At 44.2% G+C, this 23,469-nt stretch overlaps 1 protein-coding gene across 6 annotated transcripts in view; it reads left to right on the top strand.

Moving 5' to 3' along the window:
• MYH10 (myosin heavy chain 10) overlaps positions 1-23,469 on the top strand; it is a 118,776-nt gene that overhangs the window by 60,549 nt on the left and 34,758 nt on the right. For 3 of the 6 annotated variants that reach the window (XM_064495243.1, XM_031467645.2, XM_064495245.1), the window contains 8 exons: positions 220-363; positions 617-712; positions 6,702-6,820; positions 7,441-7,593; positions 10,182-10,355; positions 14,219-14,392; positions 14,632-14,746; positions 18,398-18,460. In XM_064495243.1, the coding sequence (XP_064351313.1) occupies positions 220-363; positions 617-712; positions 6,702-6,820; positions 7,441-7,593; positions 10,182-10,355; positions 14,219-14,392; positions 14,632-14,746; positions 18,398-18,460 (1,038 nt within the window). The remainder of the gene's footprint in view (positions 1-219; positions 364-616; positions 713-6,701; positions 6,821-7,440; positions 7,594-10,181; positions 10,356-14,218; positions 14,393-14,631; positions 14,747-18,397; positions 18,461-23,469) is intronic. The other 3 variants (XM_064495244.1, XM_031467650.2, XM_031467651.2) reach the window with 1 other exon arrangement.

Genomic DNA, 23,469 nt, shown 5'->3' with positions numbered 1-23,469 from the left:
CTTGTAGAGATTTTTGTCGTTTACATCATCTTTTTCCTTCGTTGTATAGATAATGGAAAACTGACTATGTTTGCACTTAACATGACTATGTAAAGTAAAAGTATGTGGTGGTGATGGATTAGATGTTCTTCTGTAACATCAGTCCAGTCCGAATGTGGGGTGTGTTTTAGTCTGTTGGTGACTGTTTAGTAAGTTGTGTTCCATTGTACTTTCCTTTAGCTGATTTGCTCCTTGAAGGATTTAATAACTACAGATTCCTCTCCAATGGCTATATTCCAATTCCGGGACAGCAAGACAAAGACAACTTTCAGGAGACGATGGAGGCAATGCATATAATGGGCTTCTCTCACGAAGAGATTCTGTGTACGTGATTCCTCTAAGATTCTGATACTCAGCTTCCGTAAGACTTACAAATTGGGGGGTTAATAGTCTAAACTAGAAAATGACTGAGAAACTAATGAGAACTGCCCGTAATTTTTATGAAATCCTGAGCCGTGTCTTACTGAAAAGTCTTACAGAGCTCATTTTTAGCACAAAATAAATTATAGACTATCTATCTGCTACATTTTGATGCAGTATTTTAATTAATTTTTTTTCTTTTTATATCAACATAAAGCAATGCTTAAAGTAGTATCTTCAGTGCTGCAGTTTGGAAATATTTCTTTCAAAAAGGAGCGGAACACTGACCAAGCTTCCATGCCAGAAAATACAGGTAAAATGTCACAGTTTTATTTCTATTTCGGTGGTTCGTTGCTGTGTTCTCCGAAAACATTACAGCGTAAGCTTGAAAACACCCCTGAAGTATTCCCCATGAGACCCCCCGTTCCCCCGGGCAAGGGTCAGTCTGACTCCATGAAGGAGGGAAGGGGATGGGGTGTAGGGTGAGAGGTGGCCGCGGGGACCACGCAGCTCCTCCAAAGGGCGCAGCTGCTGGCTCCTAGCCAGCGTTCACCTCAGCTGGAGTACGGGCCCAGGGTTGCCAACTGTAATTGATCTTTCAAAGAAAAGCGGAAAGGTAGATGTCAATATGAAATCTTCAAGCTTTTAAATGTTGAAAATGGATTTTTTTGAGGGGTGGGTGGGGAGGTAACTAGGTTTATTTATTTTAATGGAGGCACTAGGGATTGAACCCAGGACCTCATGCATGCTAAGCACACGCTCTACCACTGAGCTATACCCTCCCCCGCCCCAAAAATGGATTTAAATTCACACCGGTTGAGAACAAAAGTTTGTGAACCATGAAATGTGTTTGTAAGCCTTGTGAGGTTGGCTTCTGAAGGTCTGGAGAGGAAAGGAAAACGGGGGTCTCTGTGTTGACTCGGGTGCTTGATTACCTGAGTACCTTTTCTTGCTTCGCTTGAGCATCCCCATCTACTGCGGCCGGTGAAGGCTGACATAAATCACACTCTCTTCCCTGGAAATAGGCCTTCTTCTCTGTAACAAACATCGATTTAACTCCGTATAACCCTTTTAAGGGACCTGTCCCTCCCCTGACACCTCATCATCACCGCGTCCCCACAAAACCTTTGCACCTCGTCTCAGAGTGTTGGATTTCTGGGACCATGAACTGTCTCGTTCAGTCAGTATTTTAATTGACATGGGGGCCCACTTCCTCCGTATAGCTTTCACAAGATTAAATAAGACTTGAAGCAGCTGAAGGTTTAGAGCAAGACACGCGTTAGTGTTAAGTCTGCTTTGAAACCTTGCCCCCCCAGAGGATGGGTCGCCCGTGTGAAGGCAAGGCAGCCAAACGTGTGTCCACTTTCCGAAGTATAACGAGATGTCTTTTCTAATTGTTACTTTAAAACAACTCTTAGCTTATAATGGTTGGCTTGCTTTTCCTTCTTTTTTAACACCTGTGATTTGTTACTTTTTCACATGATTTTGTAGAATATGGCATTTGAAAATTTCCCTGAAAATCTGGAAATGTCTCATCATGGCAAGCGTTTCCTTTTCTCTTTTTTCTTTTTTTTTGTTTTTTTGTTTTTTCTCTATTCTTTTCCGTCTTTCTTTTCTTCCTTCTTTCCTTCCTTCCTTCCTGATGCATTTACAAAACAACTGTTTAAAAAAAACAGAAAAACAATTAAAATGGTTCTGGTGTCATTGCTTCATTGCTGTTCATGACATCACCAGTGATGGAAGTAAAATAAATCTCTTCCCAATTGTGTGCGAGGCTTTTAAAATATTACAAAATGTCTGTAAATAATTTTTCTCAGATTATTACCGGTATTAGGTAGTAGTAGTTAATTAACATTTGCTCTTTTACTGTATGTAAAAGTTTGTACTTTTTAATTACAGTAAAACTTAATAGTGTTAGGAGCTCCCACGATCTCGTCACCTGTGTCAGATGATCCTGTTTCATTGTGCCTCTGCCCACTTGGCCTTTTCTGGATTATTTCAAAGCAAGTTCAAGATACTTTATTTGTAAAGATTTCAGTCTGATACTTGACTCAGGATCAAAAAATAAGGATATGAAGTGGGTGTATACATTTGGACTTCTTTAGTATTGGTGGTAATACTACTTTCTCTTACCAGAGATTTTCAAGTTACCAGTATTTTTAAAATGTTTAATTGTGATAAAATATGCATCACAATGGATCATTTTAACCATTTTTAAGTGTACAGGTCAGTAATGTATATCCACATTATCATGCAATCTAGTCTCCAGAATTTATCTTGCAAACTTGAACTCTTAAGATGAACAACTCCGTGTCTTCCTCCCCAGCCCCTGGCAACCACCATTCTACTTTGTTTGCGTGAATTTGACTCCTACTGGGTACTTCCTGTGAGTGGAATCATTCTGTATTTGTCTTTTGTGACTGGTTAGTCACAAAAGGTTTCTAAAAAGTCACATCAGACTACTAATATTTTATTATATATTAATTTTCCATGGCATTTTTACATGTTGGTACCAAAATGGCATTTTTTAAAAAACACTTACAGCCTGTGGTACTGGAAGTTAGATTATCCCTCTACAGCCCATCCTTCCTCTTCCATCCCCGCCCACAGAGATGAATAAGGTAAATACAGCAAAGAGCTGTTCATTCCTAGCACCGGCAGCACCGCAAATTCTGAAAAGTGCATCTAGTCACAGAAATCTATCCCAAACATAATAATGAATCAAAAAGAGGAGCACATTTTAGTTACTGGGCTTTGGATAGAAAGCAGTTTGAAACTAGATAAAATCTGAAAACATAATCTTAAACAGACCAATCGAGAATTGGGAAATTAGGGTCATTATTGCTGCTTCAAAAACAAAAGTAAACCCCCCCCCAAAAAAAAAGTCTGTTAGATCTAATCACCTATCTGCAGGAGAACAGAGGCTACAAGAACGTGTTAGATGACCACGGGGTACAGTCAGGATGAACGGTTCCATTTCCAGTGATGCTGAAACATTTACCCACTCCCCCTCGAAGCTGCCTTCAGAGGTATATTGGCAAAATACCACCTTTTAGATTGAATTTGACTTTTTTTAAGAAGAACATAAACAGCAAATAAGAGGGTAATAAGGCTTAGAAGCAGATAATGTGATGCAATTATGAGTAAACTTGTTTTCCTGTTGGTTTTAAAGGTTATTAGGAGGCAGTCTCTAAAGAGGAACTCCCAGTGTCTTCTGAGCAACATGTATTCAAAAATTGGTATTAAAATTTTTTTTCAGACTTAGAAAAAATTGCAAGAACTAGTACAAAAAATTCCCACGTATCCTTCAGTCTCGTCCCTCAGCTATTAACATCTTGCATAACCACAGCACGTGACCAGAATCGAGACATTCGCATGACTGTGTATCTGTTCTACAGAGATACTGTTGTCTCTCCCACTTGTGTCCCTTTTCTGGCCCACGATCACACATTGCATTTAATTTTGGTGGCTCCTTAGTTTCTTTTCATCTGGGACAGTTCCTCAAGTCTTCATCTTGCATGGCTTGACACTTTTGAAGAATACTTGCCAGTTACTTTAGAAAATGTCCCTCAGTTTGGGTTCATCTGATGTTTCCTCCTGAATTCAGGTTATGCGCTTTTGGTTTAAGAATATTGCGGAAGTGATGTTGTGTCCTTCTGGGTTCATCATGTCAGAAGGGCTAGGGTGTCAATCCGTCTAATAATTGGTGACATTAAGATTGATCACTTGGAAAGGCAGGTCTGCCAGGTGTCTTCACGATCAGATTACCATTTTCCCCTTTTTTGTAACAAGTATTTGGGGGAAGGAGAGTCACCTTAAGGGAATTTCCTTTCATGTACTAGTTTTAGAGTCCGTTAATGGTTTCTTGCCTGAAACAGGTGTCGCTTGTGGTGTTTGTGAAGTGGTGATTTTTCTACTTACATCATCCTTTTGTAATTTTTACCTGAAATTCTACTGTAAGGAAGAGCTTTCACTTTCCTTCATTCAGTTATTTGTCAGTTTAGACACACTTATTTTATGGGTTTATAATCCATTATATCATTACTTATTCTTGTTGCCGATTTGGCCGCCCCTTCAGGTTAGCTCCTGGGTTATTTTTACATGACTCTGTTGTTGTCTAACGGTTTCTTACTACATGGCACCACAAAAGATGGTCCAGATTCATTTTGCATTTTCCCCGCCCCTGCCCAGGAATTGGCCATTTTTCTGAGGTTTTTCATATTGAAGAATAGTATTTAGAAACCAATATCTGGGTGCTGGCTGTGCCCGGGGGCCCTGGGGTCTCACAAATGGAGCAGGGAAACGTGTACAGACACACACACTCCTATTTCTGTTTCTAGGTACATATATTAAAAACCATGGGTTCATACGGATACCTCCAGTTTTCATCCAGCACTGTAGGGTTCATCCTAGCTATCCATCTCCTTCTCTTTATTTGAAACTCCTTCTCCAACAGCAGGAAACCTGGCTCTCATTATCTACAGTATATTTATTTATTTGTTCTGTCCTGAAATACGCAGAAAATAGCTTCAGGATTGCTAACCCATACCTCTCTGGAAATCAAACCTGTGAATTAGTGTGCGGTATTTGTGTGTGGTTCTTTATCTTTAGAATTTATAGTCAAAATACTATTTCACTCTTCCCTCCCCCTGCCTTTATGTGGCTGTGTTACTCGTCTGTTACTGCAGGTAGCGTCAATTATCTCTTTGTGTTGCATTTTGGATCCCCCTCCACTTCCATCCCTTTTTATTTTATTTTCTGAGTATATGAAACATACACATGATTCTAGAACAACTGTAGAAAAATGGGTACTCCGCATTGATTATGTTCCCACCCAGCCCCATCTCTTCTGCTCCATTCCCGTTCCTCTGTTCTCTCTGCCCTGTCTACACACACACCCTGTAGGAAGTCAGCCTCAGTAGTTTCTGATTTTATTATTCTCTTTTGAGCAACACTTTTCAGCTCTGCAGTAAGCGTTTAGCCACCCAAGGAACCAGCCCTTCATAAGATAAATAAGTTCCGATATATCTCTTTAAATATTTAGTCACATATCTGTATAATAACATCGTAAGTCCAAAGTTGTACACGCCACAGCCCAGATCGCCAGTAAGTTTTCTGTTTCTTAGATTTTGATTAATGGTTTCATTTTCCTGCTCGAACTTTTTGGCTAAGCCTGGTCCTCTGAAGTAGATAGAGATTCTCAGGAAAGGGAGTAAGAGGCAGACAGAAGAACATGCATCATGGAAAAAGACGTATCCCTCAACATTTTAATGGCAAGAAAATGGGAACTTCCTTAAAATGTCCAACAGAGTGAAGTCAACCAAGATACAACTACACTATGAAGTGTGTTTTTTTTTTAACATTTTTTATTGATTTATAGTCATTTTACAATGTTGTGTCTAAAGTGTGTTTTTTAGCTGCTAAAATGTCTATCATGATACAAAACAAAAGAGTGTGGGTAACTTGCTTTCTGTACTTCTTTGTGTTTCTCAACTTCGCATCAGATACACATGCCCGCGTGCATACGTGCATTAACTAATAGGAGGCAGGACGTGTGGGTTCAGGTAGAGCTATTGGTAAAAGCTGGTGAGAAGAGTCACAAACCAAAGGAAGTGATCCCTGAGGCACAACCTGCCTGCCCTCCCGTGGTCGGTCCTGCTGGGGTACCACCTGGGTCAGGGCCGTAGGGTGCAGTGCATCTTTGAGAAAGAGCTTGGTTATGCTTCTAATAGAATTCAAACTGCTCTTACCCTTAAAGAATTTCATTGTTATTTTAATATTGAGTCAAAAATCAATAATTGGTGCACTTGTTGGACCTTGGTGACAGTAGACAGTGGACTTCTGGTGAGGTCGGTGGCCTAAAGCTGATGAGAATCAGTCATAACAAAATTAGCAGCTCTTGGGGTTACTTTTACAAACCTTTAGATTTCTTGCCTACTAAAATACGATGAAGATCACTCCATGGGCATGACATGTTATCTTGGTAACGTGATGATTTAAGCGATTTTAAACACCATTCTCACTCTGTGCCTTATCCATGAGTTCTAAGACTCAGTAGCTTGCATTAAACGACCCTGAATAAGTAATGGCCGGCTAATCAGCTCTTTACAGTCTAAGGATGAGTGTTAACTTGAAAGGATGCAGGTGGTTTTCATCAGACCTAAAACTTGTGTAACCGCAAGACTTTTCTTTAGTTTCTTAATACAACTTGATGATTGCGAAGGTGTGTCGTGTGTTTGCTGGCTGTGTGGTGACTGGGCGTAAGGAGAAGCCTGTCATTTAGGAGACTTCTTGCTCTCCAGTTGCACAGAAGCTCTGCCATCTTCTCGGCATGAATGTGATGGAGTTTACTCGGGCTATCCTCACCCCCCGGATCAAGGTCGGCCGCGACTACGTGCAGAAAGCCCAGACCAAGGAACAAGTAAGGTTAACCCAGCTGTTCTCACGCACTTGTCTGAATGATAAGCGTGGTCGCTAGACCTTATGACTGGCGTGCAACCAGCTAAGTCAGTAAAAGCTCTATTACACGATGTTTCTTAATACTAATTGAGTATTTTTTCCTCAGAAAATTTTTAAAGGTGACTTTTTTAGAAAAGGAAATTTGAAGCATCACCTTGGGTTCTCCCCGGGTAGCTGGGTCATCAGGAGGGCACAGCTGTGTACCTCAGGACCCCGCCCAGCAGTAGGGTGCACTGGTCCCCTGTCCCTGTGTGTGTGTGTGGGGGCACAGCACCAAGGACACGGGAGTCCGAGTCACCTGTTTCGTGGTGGACTCCGGGCCAACCTGCCGCACAGAGCCCCCGGGCATGGGGAGGGGAGTTTTCACTGGGCGTCGTCACCCATTTCCTACACTGGCTATCGCCTGTCTGCATTTAATTGTACTAATCCCCTCTGTTGATGTACAAGATTGAGACATGATTAAGCAGTAAACAGCTATTTTGGGTTTGGGGGGCAATGTAGATCATTGAACTCCATCTAACAGCTCCTAATGCTTTATTGAGATTGTCCCCAGAATTAAAGGTTGATGTTGTCTAATTATAGGCAGATTTTGCAGTAGAAGCATTGGCAAAAGCTACCTATGAGCGGCTCTTCCGCTGGCTCGTTCACCGGATCAATAAAGCTCTGGACAGGACCAAACGTCAAGGAGCGTCTTTCATTGGAATCCTGGATATCGCTGGGTTTGAGATTTTTGAGGTAAGTCCCTCTCCCTCCTGCTCTCTTTGATTCTGTTTATTTTTCGTTAATAAACATTTCGGAAGGCTCACTGTGTACCAGGTGCAGTGCCAGGCACCTGGAGTGGAGTGGTCGGTAAGCAGGTGCAGTCTCTGCCTTTCTAGTAGAGAGTCACACAGTAAATGGCAAAATCCACTGCATTCTCAGAACCTCGAATGATGGGGGGTTGGTGGTCCTGCATGGGAGGGAATTTGTCAAATGTTAGGAACTTCTGGAAAGCCAGTATGACTAGACGTAACTGGGGACATGAGTGTGAGGTGGGACACAGGCGGAGCACGGAGACCCTGGAGGACGGGGTTGTCATAGCCCAGGGGCCGGATGATGGTGGCTTTGGGCGGGAGTCAGGAGCAGCTGTGTGAGATGGAGAAGTGAGGAAAGATGATGATCCCTGTTCTGAAGATACGATGATGGATTTCAGTTTATTTCATTATTAATCTGACTAGATTTCTCCACTCACTGTCAGTCCATCAAAGGTTTGTAGTCACACATGTGCTGTGGTTTTGCTAAAACGTTGATAGAATTTTGGTCTCCTAAAAGTTTACATCTTTACCTCTCCTTTGATAGACTGATTATATAGTAAGGCACAAATACTGGACGAAATACTTCTTGGGATCATTGTACTCCTTTGGCCAGTTGGATATTGAGCTATCTTGTTTTAAAATGAACCCCTTTAAATTATAAGTCTGTCCTCATAAAATCCAAACTGTTGCTGGTATAAGTTTTATCCAAACTGCCGCTAGGCCTGTTAAGAGGTTGCTTTAATATGTATTGATTTGTGTGATAAATGCTAGAGAGGGTGTGGAGAAAGAGGAATCCTCCTACACTGTTGGTGGGAATGTATTTTGATGCAGCCACTATGGAAAACAGTATGGAGGTTCTTTAAAAAACTAAAAATAGACTTATCATACGATCTAGCAATCCCACTCCTTGGCGTATATCTGGAAACAGTGAAAACTCAAATCTGAAAAGATACGTGCACCCCAGTGTTCATAGCAGCACTATTTACAATAGCCAAGACGTGGAATCAACCTAAGTGTCCATCGACAGATGAATGGATAAAGAAGATGCGGTATATTTATATGGTGGCATGTTAATCAGCCATAAAAAAGAGATAATGCCATTTGCAGCAACATGGATGGACCTAGAGATTATCAGACTAAGTGAAGTAAGTCAGACGTAGACAAATATCATATATCACTTATATGTGGAATCTTAAAAAATAATACAAATGAACTTACTTACAAAACAGAAACAGACTTACATAGGAAACAATCTTATGATTACCAAAGGGGAGGTGGGGAGGGATAAATTAGGAGTTTGTGATTAAGAGGTACAGACTACTATATATGAAATAGATAAACACCAAGGACCTACTGTGCAGCACAGGAAACTATATTCATTATCTTGTAATAACCTATAGTGGAAAAGAACCTGAAAAGGAATAAGTATCTATCTGTCTGTCTGTCTGTCTATATATATCTCTGAATCACTTTGATGTACACCTGAAACTAACACAACATTGTAAATCAATTATACTTCAGCTTAAATTTTTTAAAAATTAAATATGTATTTATTTGTAAATAACTTGATAAATTATGAAGGTGGCTGGGTGCAAATTGCATGTCTGTTGCCTTTCTGTATGTAAATAATGAAAGAAAAGATCCCCATTTCCAACCGCAACAAAAACAGGTGCGATACCTAAGAATAAATTTGAGAAGAAATGGGCAAGAAGAAATGTTAAAGACAGCTTTACAATGGTACTGTGGAAAACGAGACTTGAAGAAATGTAAAAACATACCTTGTTCTTGGATGAGAAAATTCTCTGTCATAAAGATACAAATCTTCCCCAAATTTGTCTTGATGGTTTAAAACCTATTAATAATTTTTAAGGGTCAGAGAAGGACTAATTTAAAACTAACTTGAAAAATAATAAAAAATAAAGTACAGATAGTAAGATTCTGGAAAAGAAATAGAGGCTATGACAAGATATAAAATGTTGTAAAGCTGTGGAAATTCAAGAAGCATGTTTTTGACATATGAACACACAGGCAGCAGAAAAATGTTAGTAAACGGTAAAAATGCAGGATTGTTTAGTGGGCATTAACTCACTGAGCAGGGCTGAGCACAGTCAGGCAGTCTGCAGGGGACCCAGCATCACACCTGCTCTCTGGGCCCTCAGCTTACAGAGCCGGGCTGGCCTCGCTTGGCCTCTGGCCTTCCAGTGTCTCCGATTTTCTTTTTCTCACTTTCTTCCTCATTTATTTATTCATTTCTCTTCATTAACCATTCACTAATAAAAGCTGTCTTATTTGTTGATATTCAGCAATACCGAGTGTGTCACATGGTCTCATTTTAGCTTCTCAGTGCTGTGATGGGGGGTGTGTGTGAGTGAGACAGACCCCTCAGTTGTCACTGTCACTGTAATCACTAGTGTAGCTGATGCCCAAGTAGTAACTTCTCACGAGCTTTCTGAGGACGAGGTGACTCACTGTGCTGCTTGCTCTTCCTCCGCCTGCGCGCTGGGAACATCACTCTTCCGCCGTCTGCAGCTGAACTCCTTCGAGCAGCTGTGCATCAACTACACCAACGAGAAGCTGCAGCAGCTGTTCAACCACACCATGTTCATCCTGGAGCAGGAGGAGTACCAGCGTGAGGGCATCGAGTGGAACTTCATCGACTTCGGGCTGGACCTGCAGCCCTGCATCGACCTCATCGAGAGACCTGTAAGACCCTTCCCCATCATTTGCCTCTCCGCTTGTGGTCACTGCACACCGAGACGGAAATTACCCTGTCTCATCAGTGTTGAGATAATTTTCCAATCTAAATTTCCTAGGATAGTGATCTCTCTGACAAAATACCCATTTGAAAAGTAGCACACTGGTCAGACCCTTCCTGAGCTGTCTTTTCTCGTGGCCTTGTTCCCGTCCTCATGTGGGTGACCGTGCCCTCGGGTGCCACAGTGGCGGCGGCAGCTGCATCCCCTTCAGCCCTCAGCCTGTGTTGAGGGTGTGGGGCTCACGTCGGGGGCAGTACGGGGGAACCGAGAATAAGTCAGGCCGTGCAAATTCATTTAGGGGGTAGTAACTAAAGCTCATCCTTGTGAGTGCAAAGATGCTTTGATTTTGGCAGATTTTTTTTTTTAATTTGCAGTTTCAGAGGCTTGGGGGACAGATATATATCTTTATAGCAACCCTAGCAGGCACCAGAGATGACTGTTGGTTTGGTGCTGTGTTGAAATACATAGAACTTCGTATGACTCATTGACTAATGGAACTGCTCCGGGTGACCTCGACCAGGTACTGGTGATTCAGCTCCCTGGCAGTTGCTTTTGCTCAACAAGAGAGTAGCTTTGCTTATTTTATTTTGCTGACTGCCAAAAACGTAGGAAAACTAAAGCTCCATTCAGGATCGATACGTAACTTTACGTGAAGTTCTGCTGCTAGTTAAGAGGGTGGGGTGTGTTCTAACAGCCGGCAGGTTTGCCCCATGAGGCACGCCGAGGCTTTGAAGCAGTTCTTTTCTTGCTGCTCAGTCCCTGCTCGCCACCGTGCTGTCCGCGTGTGAACGGTTTAGAGGCTAATGTCTCCAGAGCCGGACGTTACCTGTGGTCGGAGGGCTGGGGGCCAGTCGGGAAGAGGAAAAGCCCAGAGGACGCTCACCCCATCAGAGACGTAGTTGTAGCACATTAGACACTTGGGTTCAAGGGGGTTCGCATAATTTTCGTTTGCGTTAAGAGCGCGTCTTACCTTGTTCAGAGCAGAGCTCTCCAGTCACCGGTAGTTGGGACGAATGCGCTTCTGTGCACCTCGAGCAATACTCAGAAGTAAAACTGAACGTGCGGGAGTGGCACCTAACAGTGCCCTCTCACACAAGACACAGACACACGAATACACACCCTTGCAGCTTTGTTGCCCAGAAAAGTTGTTTGGGAATTGATGCAAATAAGGGCATGGGGTGCTTGCTGTGAGTACCAGTGATGACTGTCTGGCTCCTCGTTTGAGATGCTCGTGTATGTGTATCTGTATGATACTGACAGTCCTGTGTTTTACGAATGTGTTGACTACGGATATGCACTTATAATTTAAGGTGGAAGAGAAACTGTAAGAGTTGTTAAGTAAATCTCTTCGTCTGCAATAATTGTACCAAAACTCTTCCAAATGGAAAATTATCAGCCCTACGTTTTAAAAATATCTTTAGAGGGTTTTTGAATCTGATGGTTTTGCAACTCTTAAGTGAGTCTTAAGAATATACATTCTTCTTCTTTTTTTTTTTTTTTTTTTTTTTTTTTTCAGATTTTTTGGGGGGGTGTTAGGGGGAGGTAATGGGGTTTGTTTGTTTATTTAATGGAGGCACTGAGGATTGAACCCAGGACCTCATGCATGCTAGGCACCCACTCTCCACTAAGCTATACCCTCCCCCCTACCTTCTTCTTAATGATACTTAATTACATTTCTTTTGCTTTATGCTCTGGGACAAAATATATATCATTTTTTTCTTCACTCTCACAGGATGATTTTACTCTAAAAGAATGATAGGGGAAAGTAAACATTTCAACCTTAATGATCAGCTCACAGCAAAAGTAGGTGATGCAGAAAGGTTTGGCATTTTCAGTTGTTTTGCCAATATTAAGTATAAATATTATTGAATTAGGATGAAATCAAAGCAGCAAGAATTTATTAAATCCTTAATTACAGCTTGGAAATGCAAAGATTGGGGGTCCTGGGGGTGGTGTATGAGGGGAGTACACAGCATGGCCCTGGGACTCAAAAAATGGTATCAGGTCTAAATGATGCTCTGTATTCAGTGAAGGCAGAGGCCACAGCTGGCTGGCAGTGTCACCGAAGGTTTCCTGATGAGGGTGTTGTGAAGGGAGTGACAGAGTGTCCCAGGGTTCTGTTTTATGGACAGAAATTAATAGGGGAGCAGCTTCTTCGAAATCCCCAATTAAAAGGGAAAGCCAGAACAGAGATCTTGACACTGAAGGATGAAGGAGCAAAAATGAAAGGAGACGAAATTATGAACCTTCTGAGTCATGCCGTCACTGAGTCTTTTAGAAAAGATGAAACTATTTGGGCTCCTATTTCAGAATTTAGAAATACTGTCACTGAAGGGGATTTGAAATGTAAAAATTATGGCAGAAAGACGAATGTTTCACTTACCTCACTGTTCACACAGAACTTCACTTCTCGGAGCTGTCGGGTGAGTGGGGTGAACTGAGCTCAGTGCCATCCTGGACCCTGCTTCTCTAGGATTCCCTCGTCCTAGTGGCCTCTGACCGTGGTGCCCGTTGAGCAGCCCTGAGCCCCGCAGGTCCTTTAGGTAGAGGAGCCGCAGAGTCGGGGTCTGGGTGCTTGGCTGCCTGTGGGAGGGTCTCTCCACCTCTTCTGCCTGCTCCTGTCTGTTACCACCGCCTTCCTCTGACCACGTGATTACACGGTTTCATTTCTGTTTAACTAGAACCTCCAGTTACTTTTAAAGCAGTATTTGTGTGGAGCCAGCTCTTCCCCAGTAAATACAAAGTCCTTGTGAGATGAGGAGCACTGATCCTAGAGATTTATTCAGAAAGCTGATTTCGTAGTCGTGCCCTGGAATCGGCACGTTCAGTCTTGTGTCGCACACTTGCCGTGTTTGCAGTGTGGCAATAAATGGCCCAGAAGCACCATCAGGTAGGCCATCACCCTTCAAATACTTCATTTAACTTTCCTGCAGACCTCACTTTTCTCCAAAAATGGAGTCATTCCGTGGAATTTCAAGCCCAGAGAATGGCAAGCTCTGGGCATGTTCTTCATTTGAGATATAATTCACACCCCCTAAAAATTCATCCTTTTAAAGTACATAAATCGGTGAGTTTTGGCATATTCCCAGAGTTTTCAAGCCATGACCACTGTGTGATTCCACAACATCTTCATCGTCCCAGAAAGAAACTTCCTGCCCGCGGGCTGTCACTCCCGTTCCCCTCTTCCAGCCCCTGGGCACTGATCTGCTTCTTGTCTCCAGGTCTTTACATCTCTGTCTTTTTTTGGTGAACCAGCTGAGTGAAATAGAACAGGCCCTCAAAACAAATGTATAATCGATAAGTTATTTTATCACCTTCTATATGTTCTACTTAATAATAGCTTTAAGTGCTTTACCAAGTGTGAAGTGCTTCATTTTATTTAATCATCACTTAAACAAAAACTTAAATTGACTAGGATATAAAATATCGGCGGTATTCCGGCTAGTTGAGGTTTTTATAATTTATCCAGCCCGTCACTGAGTATAAATATTCAGTTTTGTCTCTGTATCTCTCATTTCCTTTCTGGTGTCTTTTACTTGCTGCTTTTGGTGGCTGTCTACTTGGAATTCGTTTTTCATGAGATAAGTTACTCAGCCGTTTTCTTACCACTGCTTATTTAGCCGTTTGGGGTCTCTGTGTTGGCATTATAGTTCTGGTTTGGCATTACCTTCCATCCCAGCAGTTTGGTTTCCATAGATCTTCATGAAGCTCTAATTGTTTTGGAAGTTAAACTACCAAACCCAGTGGAAAACACCCTTGTATGTACAGCGATGTGCGAAACTTGTCGATTCTTACTGCCTCTGTTACCAGGCTAACCCTCCTGGCGTGCTGGCCCTTTTGGATGAAGAGTGCTGGTTCCCTAAAGCCACCGATAAAACCTTTGTTGAAAAACTAGTTCAAGAGCAAGGGTCCCACTCCAAGTTTCAGAAACCTCGTCAGCTGAAAGACAAAGCCGATTTTTGCATTATACATTACGCAGGAAAGGTAAGAGTTAAGTAACTCCGTGAAAAGTACTGTGTGTGAAATTCTGCTGCATTGGATGAAGGTTGTAACATGTAACATGTACATGATGATGTAACATGTAACATGCTGATAAACACCTGTAGTTGCTGTCGAGACAACCTGCTTTTCGGATTGTTATATGAACGTTTTTGGTTAAGGCTGAAAATGTTTCTCGGTTTTGTTTTTTCCGTCTCGCCATGTTCGGCCGTGGTCCGGTCCAGGTGGACTACAAGGCAGACGAGTGGCTGATGAAGAACATGGACCCTCTGAACGACAACGTGGCCACCCTCCTGCACCAGTCCTCGGACAGATTTGTGGCGGAGCTCTGGAAGGATGGTGAGAATGCGTTTGTGGTCAAGCGTGGCCGGAGTCTTTTCCAGTTGAGGCTTATATAACGGTTCTTTCACATGTGGATGTGTGTATATATTTTTTACTTTAAAACTCTTTATTTTCCCTAGAGCAGGGCTGCCATCGTATCGGAATTTACCCACTTTAAGAATACTCGGGTAACAAGACATCTGCCTTCCTGGTCAGATGCTGTGGGTAGTGTGGGAACATGCTAGTCCCAGAACCATGAACACATTGGCCTCAGGCCACCCTGGTCCCAATTCAGTTGTAATCTGGGCACTGGGATTCAGAACCAGAGAAGACTTGTGTGTTTTTTTGTGTTGCGTACAGGTCAGTTGAGCTGCATCCTCTCCCAGACACACACACACACACAAACACACACACACACCCCAGCTGGTTGTTTTCGTTTCTATCAGTCTTCATAGTTCTTTGTTTGCATGAACCTCAGGTGAAGATTTTGGAGATTTTTATCAGACGAGAGGTTTTGCTGGTGCCAGAAGGACAGAACGTGTGTGTGTGTTTACGCTCAGTGGGACCAGCATCTTCTAGAGCTTAGCTCGCACTGAAGAGTTCATCCTGGTTGTGCCCACCGCTTTGCTTGGCCCCAGGTCAGGCCTGGTCAGTAACCTGGCTCACTTCTCCTTCTGTGGCATCTCAAGCCCTTCTTATTAAGGAGCTGTCTCCTACTCAGAGGTGGAGGGAAGGAAACACAGAGCGCAGATAAGAGGGCTCAGGGCATCTGGGCAAAAGGAGATAGAAGATTGACCACAGAGAAAGTGAGTTGGGGGTGATGACCATGTCAGAGACAGTCTGGTCAAGATCACATACCCTGGCTCCAACGCGGGGGTGGGTGCAGTGCACGTGTGCATACGTGTGTCCTGGGAGGAGACTGTGTGCATGAGACTGTGCAGAAGGAGGGATCAGAGGGAAAGGTTAGGTTTCCAGCAAGTAACACAGAAGCTTTTAATCATTGTGCCTTTGGATGAAAGTCTTCACCTGGCTGCCGCTTGCTCACTGTCACTTGCGATGACTCGGTCAGTCTAGGGGGCTGCATGAGGACGGAGGAGTGAACAGGACCCCAGTGTTCATCCCATGAGCTAACTCATCTAGGGGTGAGTGGCATTTGGGGGTGTGACGCTGGCGTGGGAGAAGAGAATGAATGACCACAGTGCAGAAGTGGAAAAACTCACAGCTCAGGACAAGTGACCCACTGGGGCTCTAGGGCAGGGCTGCGGCCGGAAGGGAGCGTGAGCAGGAAGGGAGGCTGGTGACAAGGTGTGTGACCACGGAGGGCCCTGACTGCCAGTCTCAGTGGATTGGACTTTCGTGACTCAGTGGCATCAGTAGGTCTGGGGGCCAAGGTCAGAGCACAGTGTGAACTTGAGGAAGGCAAGTGGTTTGTTGGATGGATTGGGGTGAAGGACCCCAGAGCAGGGAGCTTAGAGTGAGACGGCTGAGGTCAAGAGCAGTGGGTTTGGAAGGAAACCCGAGGAGAAAAGGAGCAGAGGACACTGGCAGTTTACTGTTCGCGTCTCAGACTTTCTCTCTTCATTCTGAACGAGGAGAGAAGCAGGTATTTGGGGAATGAGAGTAGGTCCTGGGCTGCTGCCCTGGTTCTGACCGGTTCTGACCTTGTGAACCACCCTTGACTCTTATTTTTTAATTTCTCAACCAAGAACAATATGGTGGGGAACAGCTGTTGAGTACCTGCCCCCTTCATGGAATGCGGCACACCTGGGCACACACTGACCGGCACGGTTGTCCTCAGTGAAGGGGGTTGGGGACCGCGGTCCCCCCAGAGCTTTGATCTGGTTGAAAACTCGAGACCCTCACAGATGCAGGGATAGGACCGAGCAAGCCTCCACCTCAGCTCCCTCCTCCCTATCTTGTCCTTTAACTCCACGCCTCGCCATCCCGGTGCAGGAGGGCCTGTGGCGGCAGCGGGTCAGAAGTTTCAGGAGCAGGAGGTTTGGTGGGAGAGGGGGGAGTGGGGGCTGCAGGGAGGACGCACGTTCCGGATTGCAGGCGCAGGCGCAGGTGCCGTGTCCGGAGAGTCCTCACCTGCCTTCTGGCGCTTTTCATCATGTTGATACAGAGAAGTCACTTGCTTGTTGCAGAAACTCTGAGAGGAGACACGTGCGGCCCAGGAAGTTCCTTCCGCCCTGCCCTGGGCCCCCGTTCACCCCGCCTTGGTCCAGGCTTGGACCCCACAGGCTGCACCATTGGCACCGCCTGGCTGTGGCCCTGGCCTTTCTAAAGATGGGTGGCTTTGGGAACACATTTGCCCACTTTTGTCAAAACAGGCTAAGAGAAATCTTACCCCAAATGTGATTCGGCCGTGCCACCAGCGTCCATTCTAGGGTAACCCTGCGTGTTTGCTCTCCTGACGATGCTGCTGGTAGCCTCCATCAGTTTAGGGGACAGTTACTTAGCTGAACCTGAGTGACAAGATCTCAGGTGACTCACCTTCAGGGGAGAGGCCGGCAGGGCCGCAGGGCTACACTTGCCCAGTTTCAAGGACTGTGTGTCCCATGTGTGAAGTCAGTGGCAGGCATAGAAGTTTGAAGAGAGTCCTAGGGTGGAGAGTTTATCATGCTGACTCTGGATGTGGAGATGTCTTGGGAGAAGGGGAGCTTTTTCTCTAGGAAAAGAAAGTAGCTCTGGAAAACCCCTGGGGAAAGACACGTCATTATTTTTCTCTTTTGACAGCCATATAAATGCAGAAGCAGAAAATGACAGGTTGAGTGGATGTCTGGATACATGATGTATGAATATAGTTTGCCCGTGAAGGTGCAATACCTTGACTATAAAACATTTGTGTTTAAATAAACTTGGTGTTAGAGTTTCTCAAGGCCAAACCAGGAGAAACAAGATTTATTGGTGGCAGCCCTGCCCTAGAGATTCATAGTGCCCTACTTCTTGCTAAAAGATGTTTGGTATCTCTGTACTAGCTGCACACTATTTCTTGCCACTTCTTGGGGCTAATATAGAGGAAAGAACCTAAATGTGCCTCTAGGATATTTTCATGAGTAACACTATGATTGATAAGTATCATCTTACTTGTGATTTGAAGTTACTTTAACATACTGCAACAATAGAACTTGAATTTTATTTTCCTTAATGGTAGTTAACCTGTTTGTAATTTGTATTTGAAGTAAATTATATTTTTAAAATCGGATTGGAAGTAGAATTACACAGCAGTGTGAATTTTTGTCAGTAAAAGCCACTAATATTATTTACATTTATCAGAGTGCTCTAGCCTGCTGCTCTAACCTGCTGCAGCCTTGACCTGATTTGCTGATTGCAAGATAATTTTACAAAAGGCAATGCAAAGAGTCCCTTATTATGACTCTTAAGTTCCATCCTGCATTTACATGGGGGTAACTGTTTAACTTTGCTGTGATGTAATGCTCACACCTGGAGTTGGGAACGATTCAGCTTAAATTTATTTCATGAAGAACTTTGTCCAAATGTGCAAATTCTCTAAACAGTAACATTTGCATGGGATCTGCCTTGGACTAGCTACCTTTATAGCCCGATTGCAAAGTTTACTTGTGATGTCGAATGTCTTTCACACTAACTGAAGTGTTTGTATATTTGCTCTTCTGTCCTCCTGTTTTTGCTGTTTCTCTGCTTTAGAGATTCAGAATATTCAGAGAGCTTCTTTCTATGACAGTGTTTCTGGTCTTCATGAGCCACCAGGTGAATGTATAAAGCCTGTAGATCTTCCACACACAAGGGTGTTAAGCCCAGAGGAAGAACTTGCGGGGGGCTGGCAGGGTGGCCGGGGAGGGCAGGGCAGACTGGGCGGCGGGGCTGGTGTCTGGGTTTCTGTTTTTGTTTTGCTCATAGACCTGCATGAACCTTCATTTCATGCTCAGTTTTTATTATTCTTCAAGGCAACTGTTTGCATAAACAATTCAGTCGCTACTGCCTACACATCGCTTCCTCTTATGCGTGGCTCGTTCAGCACTGCACAGTGAAGGGTCCATCACTACCTTTTCCAGCAGTGCCGTTTGATACACAGTCCTCCAAGGAAATTGTTAGGAACTGATCTGCTTGTCTTTGAGTTACCTTTAAATTTTCAACCTAAGGAATTCCAAAAAGTAGTTTTTTTCTTTTTTCAAGTCATTAACATTTCGTGGACAAATAATTACATAAATCTCACATGTTGGTCTCATCATTATACCTTTTATTTGGAATTTATGTGCATATCTGGCTCCTTGGCTTTTTCTTTTGAAATGAAAACAGTGAAACTAGATGCAAAGCTTGATATGTGCAAGTTGAGACTAAGAGCGGAGTGTTAGAGTCTGTATTTTGAACCTGAAATTGAGCTTCAAACATTTGGGCCTTATGGTTTGACTCCTTAGCCTTATTTAAAATATAGCCTAACGTGTAAACCAGCTGTACCTTCATTTAAAAATAAATTAGATAGATAGAACGCAGCCTGACCACAGCGAAGAGGCCCTCCAGAAGCCTAATGTAAATGAGGGCCACTCAGCCTCCCGGTGCTGAGTGAAATTGTCAGGTAGTAAAATTCAAAGACCGAGTCAAATTCATCTTATAAAATTTCCTTAATGATGTTTGGAACATAATACTGAGATCCAAATTCATCTAAAAAGTTTTTTTTAAATACGGTAAGAGAACATGCCCATTTTAATCCAAGATTCCTGATAGCAATTTTAACTCACATCGTGTGAAAGAAAGAGATTGTCAGCCAGGGCCGGGGAGGGACAGATTATGCCAAAGATTATTCCGTAAGCTGGAATGAATATTCCACAGGAGAAATCTTCACAGTCAGTCATCTTTGGCCTTGGGGGGCAAAGATGGGAAAGTTGGGGAGAGAAAGTGCTAGGAGGTTTGAAGCTTACAGTCTGCCTGGGACTTGAGCTTTGTTAGGTTAGTGCTTGATCTTCTGCACGTCCTCCCAAAGTAGAGTGCCCTCTTTAATTCAATTCCTGTAACTCTTGGATTTCTCATCTTTTATGAGACTTCCAGTCTGGGAGCTCTTGTTGCTCACTGCTGCTCCCTCCGCTCCCGGCACAAAGTGGGCACACAGGAAATCACTGCGGAGGTGGGTGCTTGTCCTGCACCCGGTTTTCAGATGCACGGCCTCCCCAGCCCTGCTGCCACGGCACAGATGGCCTTTCCTGGGGGACCGTGATCTTTGGAGTCTGTGGACCAGGTGCTTGTCCGGACCTGCGGGATGCAGCAGGAGCCCGCTCGTCCCTCCCGTGTTCTCACCTCAGCACTGGAAACGTGCCTGTCTGTCTCTCTCGGTGCCGTGGCCTCTGGTCGAGTTACTCGGCTGAACCAAGTCCCCAGGTCTCCATCTTGGCTTCTCCCAGGAGGGCCCTCCCTCCACCAGGGCTCAGTATGGCCTTTAGAGTTGTGGATAGTATTTCTGCAGCAGAAATGCTCTTCTCCTCAACATGTTTATGGATTCAGACCCCAGAGAGGGGTAGTGGGTTTTAAATGAAAATGGGGGCTTTAGTATTTTCCACTTCTCAGAAGATGCCAAATGGAGGAGCTTCTGCAGGGCTCTGAGCGGGGACTGCCTCTGACGCGCCCAGGCAGCGGGCATCTCTAGGCGAGACGGCGCACAGCTGCTGCGGGCCCTGTGCTGTGCTGCTCGGGACAGCTGTGATGTTAGGTAGACAGTATTCGGGAGAACATGCAGGCTTTTGAGGATAAAGGGGGACGAGGGTAAACAGGTTTCCAAAACCATCAAAGGACACGTGCAGAAGAGGGAGGGACAGAGTTCCCAGAGGCAGGGTAAAGAGGGCGTACACGTTTCTGCCACAAACCAAAGGACTGTTTTCTTTCACACAGATTTCGGAAGTCTAGAATTCTGGGATAAACTAATAATGGAGGATGTAAGCGCAGTGAACAAGCAAAGAGGTTTCCTAACCTCAAAGTCATAGGCGAGGTTTTTAGACTGAAAGGGTCAGTGGCGATGGGGCGGCTGGCTGGCTGTGGCTTTGGTCCCCATCTGCACTGTGTTGGAGGGACAGGGGGGTATAACTTGCACGAACGCTAGTTTACACTTGCCGTCTCCTTCCCTGGGTAGTAGGTTCCAGAACCCCCACGAGAGCTGGATGGCAGCTGGCAGGGCGGGAAGGCCGAGCAGCAGAGACAGTGTGAGAAGTGCAGGAGTGAGTTTAAATTACTGATAGAGAAAGCCGTGCACCCCTTTCAGCCTCTCGTGGAAGCAGCACCGACACACGGTAGCAGCGACTAACTGGGGCTGCGAACCAGCAAGGAAGGGCTGTCGGGGCTGTGGGGCGCCGCCTTGCTTGCCGCGAGCTCTGGGGTCTCTTAGTCTTCTAACGGCCGCTGGGCCCTCACCTGCCCCTTGTCGTAGCAGGAGCGGTGATGTTCTAACCTTAAAGCCTTCGAACCAGTTTTTTTTCCCTTCAGTAAGTCATTAGAACTGGGTAGCATAACGATAACTGAGGGTAACCACTTAGCCTCATACAGATCACGTCCATTGGTCATAATCTCTTTCTCGTGCTTTTTTGGCTCTGGTTCAGGTCTGACACGGTTTCTGTGTGTAGTTAGATTGTCATCATTTTCAGTGGATGAAGGTTTTTTATGTTGTTTTAGCATATTCTCCTCCATATTTTTTTTAATTTTATTTTTTATTGAAGCGAAGTTGATTTACAGTGTTAGTTTCAAGCGTACGGTAAAGCGATTCAGTTACACATATACGTACATATACACACACATGTATTTTCAGGTTCTTTTCCATTGTAGCTGATTACGAGAAACTGAATACAGTTCTCCGTGCTCTACAGTAGGTCCTTGTTCATAACTCTGTCTGGAGTCTTAACAAGAGTTGGGAGCTCACGGAGAAGCAGCTTCCAAGTATGGCACCTCGAGTTCCCAGGTCAGGTGGGGACGGTGACACTGAGTTCTCAGTTACTACGAGTAGCAGACAAGGCAGCTGGAGCCTGACCCGGTGCAGGAAGCGCCCAAGGACGTGCTGCCTGGCCTCAAACTTGCCGGGGCGACTGGCTCTACTGCTGCCGTCACTGCTGTTGCGCCCTTGTTGCTGCTGCTGTTATGATTATGAAAAGCAGGGAAATCAACAGATGTTTATTTCCTTGGCCATTATTTAAGGCAGGTCCTCTTTTATTCATGGTGCCCCAAGGCCAAGCTGACAGGCGGTCACACTGGGCGTGAGTTACTTTCACGGGACCTGCAGGCGGAGGAGGGAGGAGCAGAAGTGGGGAGCCGCTGTGGGGCACAGTGGGCTTCCGTCTGCCCAGACGGCGGTGACTCCTGTGGGGGGTCAGGTACAGGAGAGGGAGGTAAAGGGGGCAAATTCAAGGTCAGCTTAACACTGGTGCTTGGGAGCAGAAAGACTGCTTTCTCCTTAAATTGCATGGTCCCTGCCAACCTTGGGACTTCTTGGAGTTTTCCTAAAACTTTCCGAATACTCTAGAACAATTAACAGATTGGTTTTACAACCCAGTTATGGAACAATTGTTAATCGATTACTATGTAATAGGGGTATTAGGGAGATCTATTCCCTGTTAACACTGCCTCTGGGAATTCATAGCCATTAAATACTTGTTTCTGAATCGCTCTTAACTGTTAGTAGTGTTTTAGTATACCTTAGAGTAGAAGCGTCTTAATGTGTTTAAGTGAGCATTGAGAACCTGGCACCCCGCCAGGGCCTGGGGGCTTCTGTAGGATAGGAGGCAGTGATGTGGTCCCTAATCATTGCCTCTTAAGATAGGGTTCTCCCCTCTTTTTTGGTTTCCAGCTACATTAACTAGAGTGAGTTTCTGAAGAGCTGGCTTAAATATTTCAAGTTAAATTGAATAGTGCTAGGACTTTGGCCGATGCACAGATGTAAAGAACACGAAAATCTCATGTATTCCTCTTGTCTCCTGAGACTGTCTGCCTGAAGAAGGGCCAGTTGAGCACCCTGGTGCTGGACAGCATCACTCCTCAAGTGATACTGTCAATGGCAGTTTTAGGGGACAGGTGATTACAGTTGCATTTTTTTTCTAATAAACTATGAATATGAGATGGCAGGTCTGTTCAGCTCCTCTAACTCCTGACTGTCCACGTCAGGTTTGTAGCTTGCTGAATTGTTAGTACAAAATACTCTGAGCTCTTCAGGCTGCTGGGCAACCAAATAATGAATTGCAGTGCCCACGAGCAGCCGAACAGCCTTTCCTGGCACCTCAGATGGAAGAGTATGTAGCAGGAGGAGAGACAAACCCAGTCTTTACCCTGAAACCCTGGGCTGTGAGACTCGGAGGTTTTAGCAGCAGTATTTATCGGTCTTAGAAGCAGCAGTGCTGTTCATTTCCAGGAGCTGCTAAAATCTTGTCTGCATTTTCTACCTTTCTCTGATTCCTGCGTAACCATTTTGAACACAAAAATATTCTTTCAAAACAGGATTTTCTAAGTCTTGATTTTTGAGTGAAATCGTATATTATTAGTGTGGCCCAAATCATTTCATGAAGTTCCCAAAGTGTTTCTCTTTTACCCGCAAGATAATTTTGCTCATTGGTAGAAGCTAACCATGAGTTTAAGCTTTTGAATTAAAAAAAAGAAACTGACACTTTAAATTGTTAATTATTTAAAAATCTGAATATTTAGCTTTGGATTACCCCTTACTAAAGTTAAGTTTGAAAATCAGGTACAAATCAGATTATATTTTTTACTATTTTGAAAAGAGACCGGCGGTCCCT

This window comes from Camelus dromedarius, chromosome 16, assembly GCF_036321535.1.
Source record: "Camelus dromedarius isolate mCamDro1 chromosome 16, mCamDro1.pat, whole genome shotgun sequence".
Taxonomy (NCBI): Eukaryota; Metazoa; Chordata; class Mammalia; order Artiodactyla; family Camelidae; genus Camelus; species Camelus dromedarius.
This window is presented reverse-complemented; position numbering and strand designations above follow the sequence as displayed.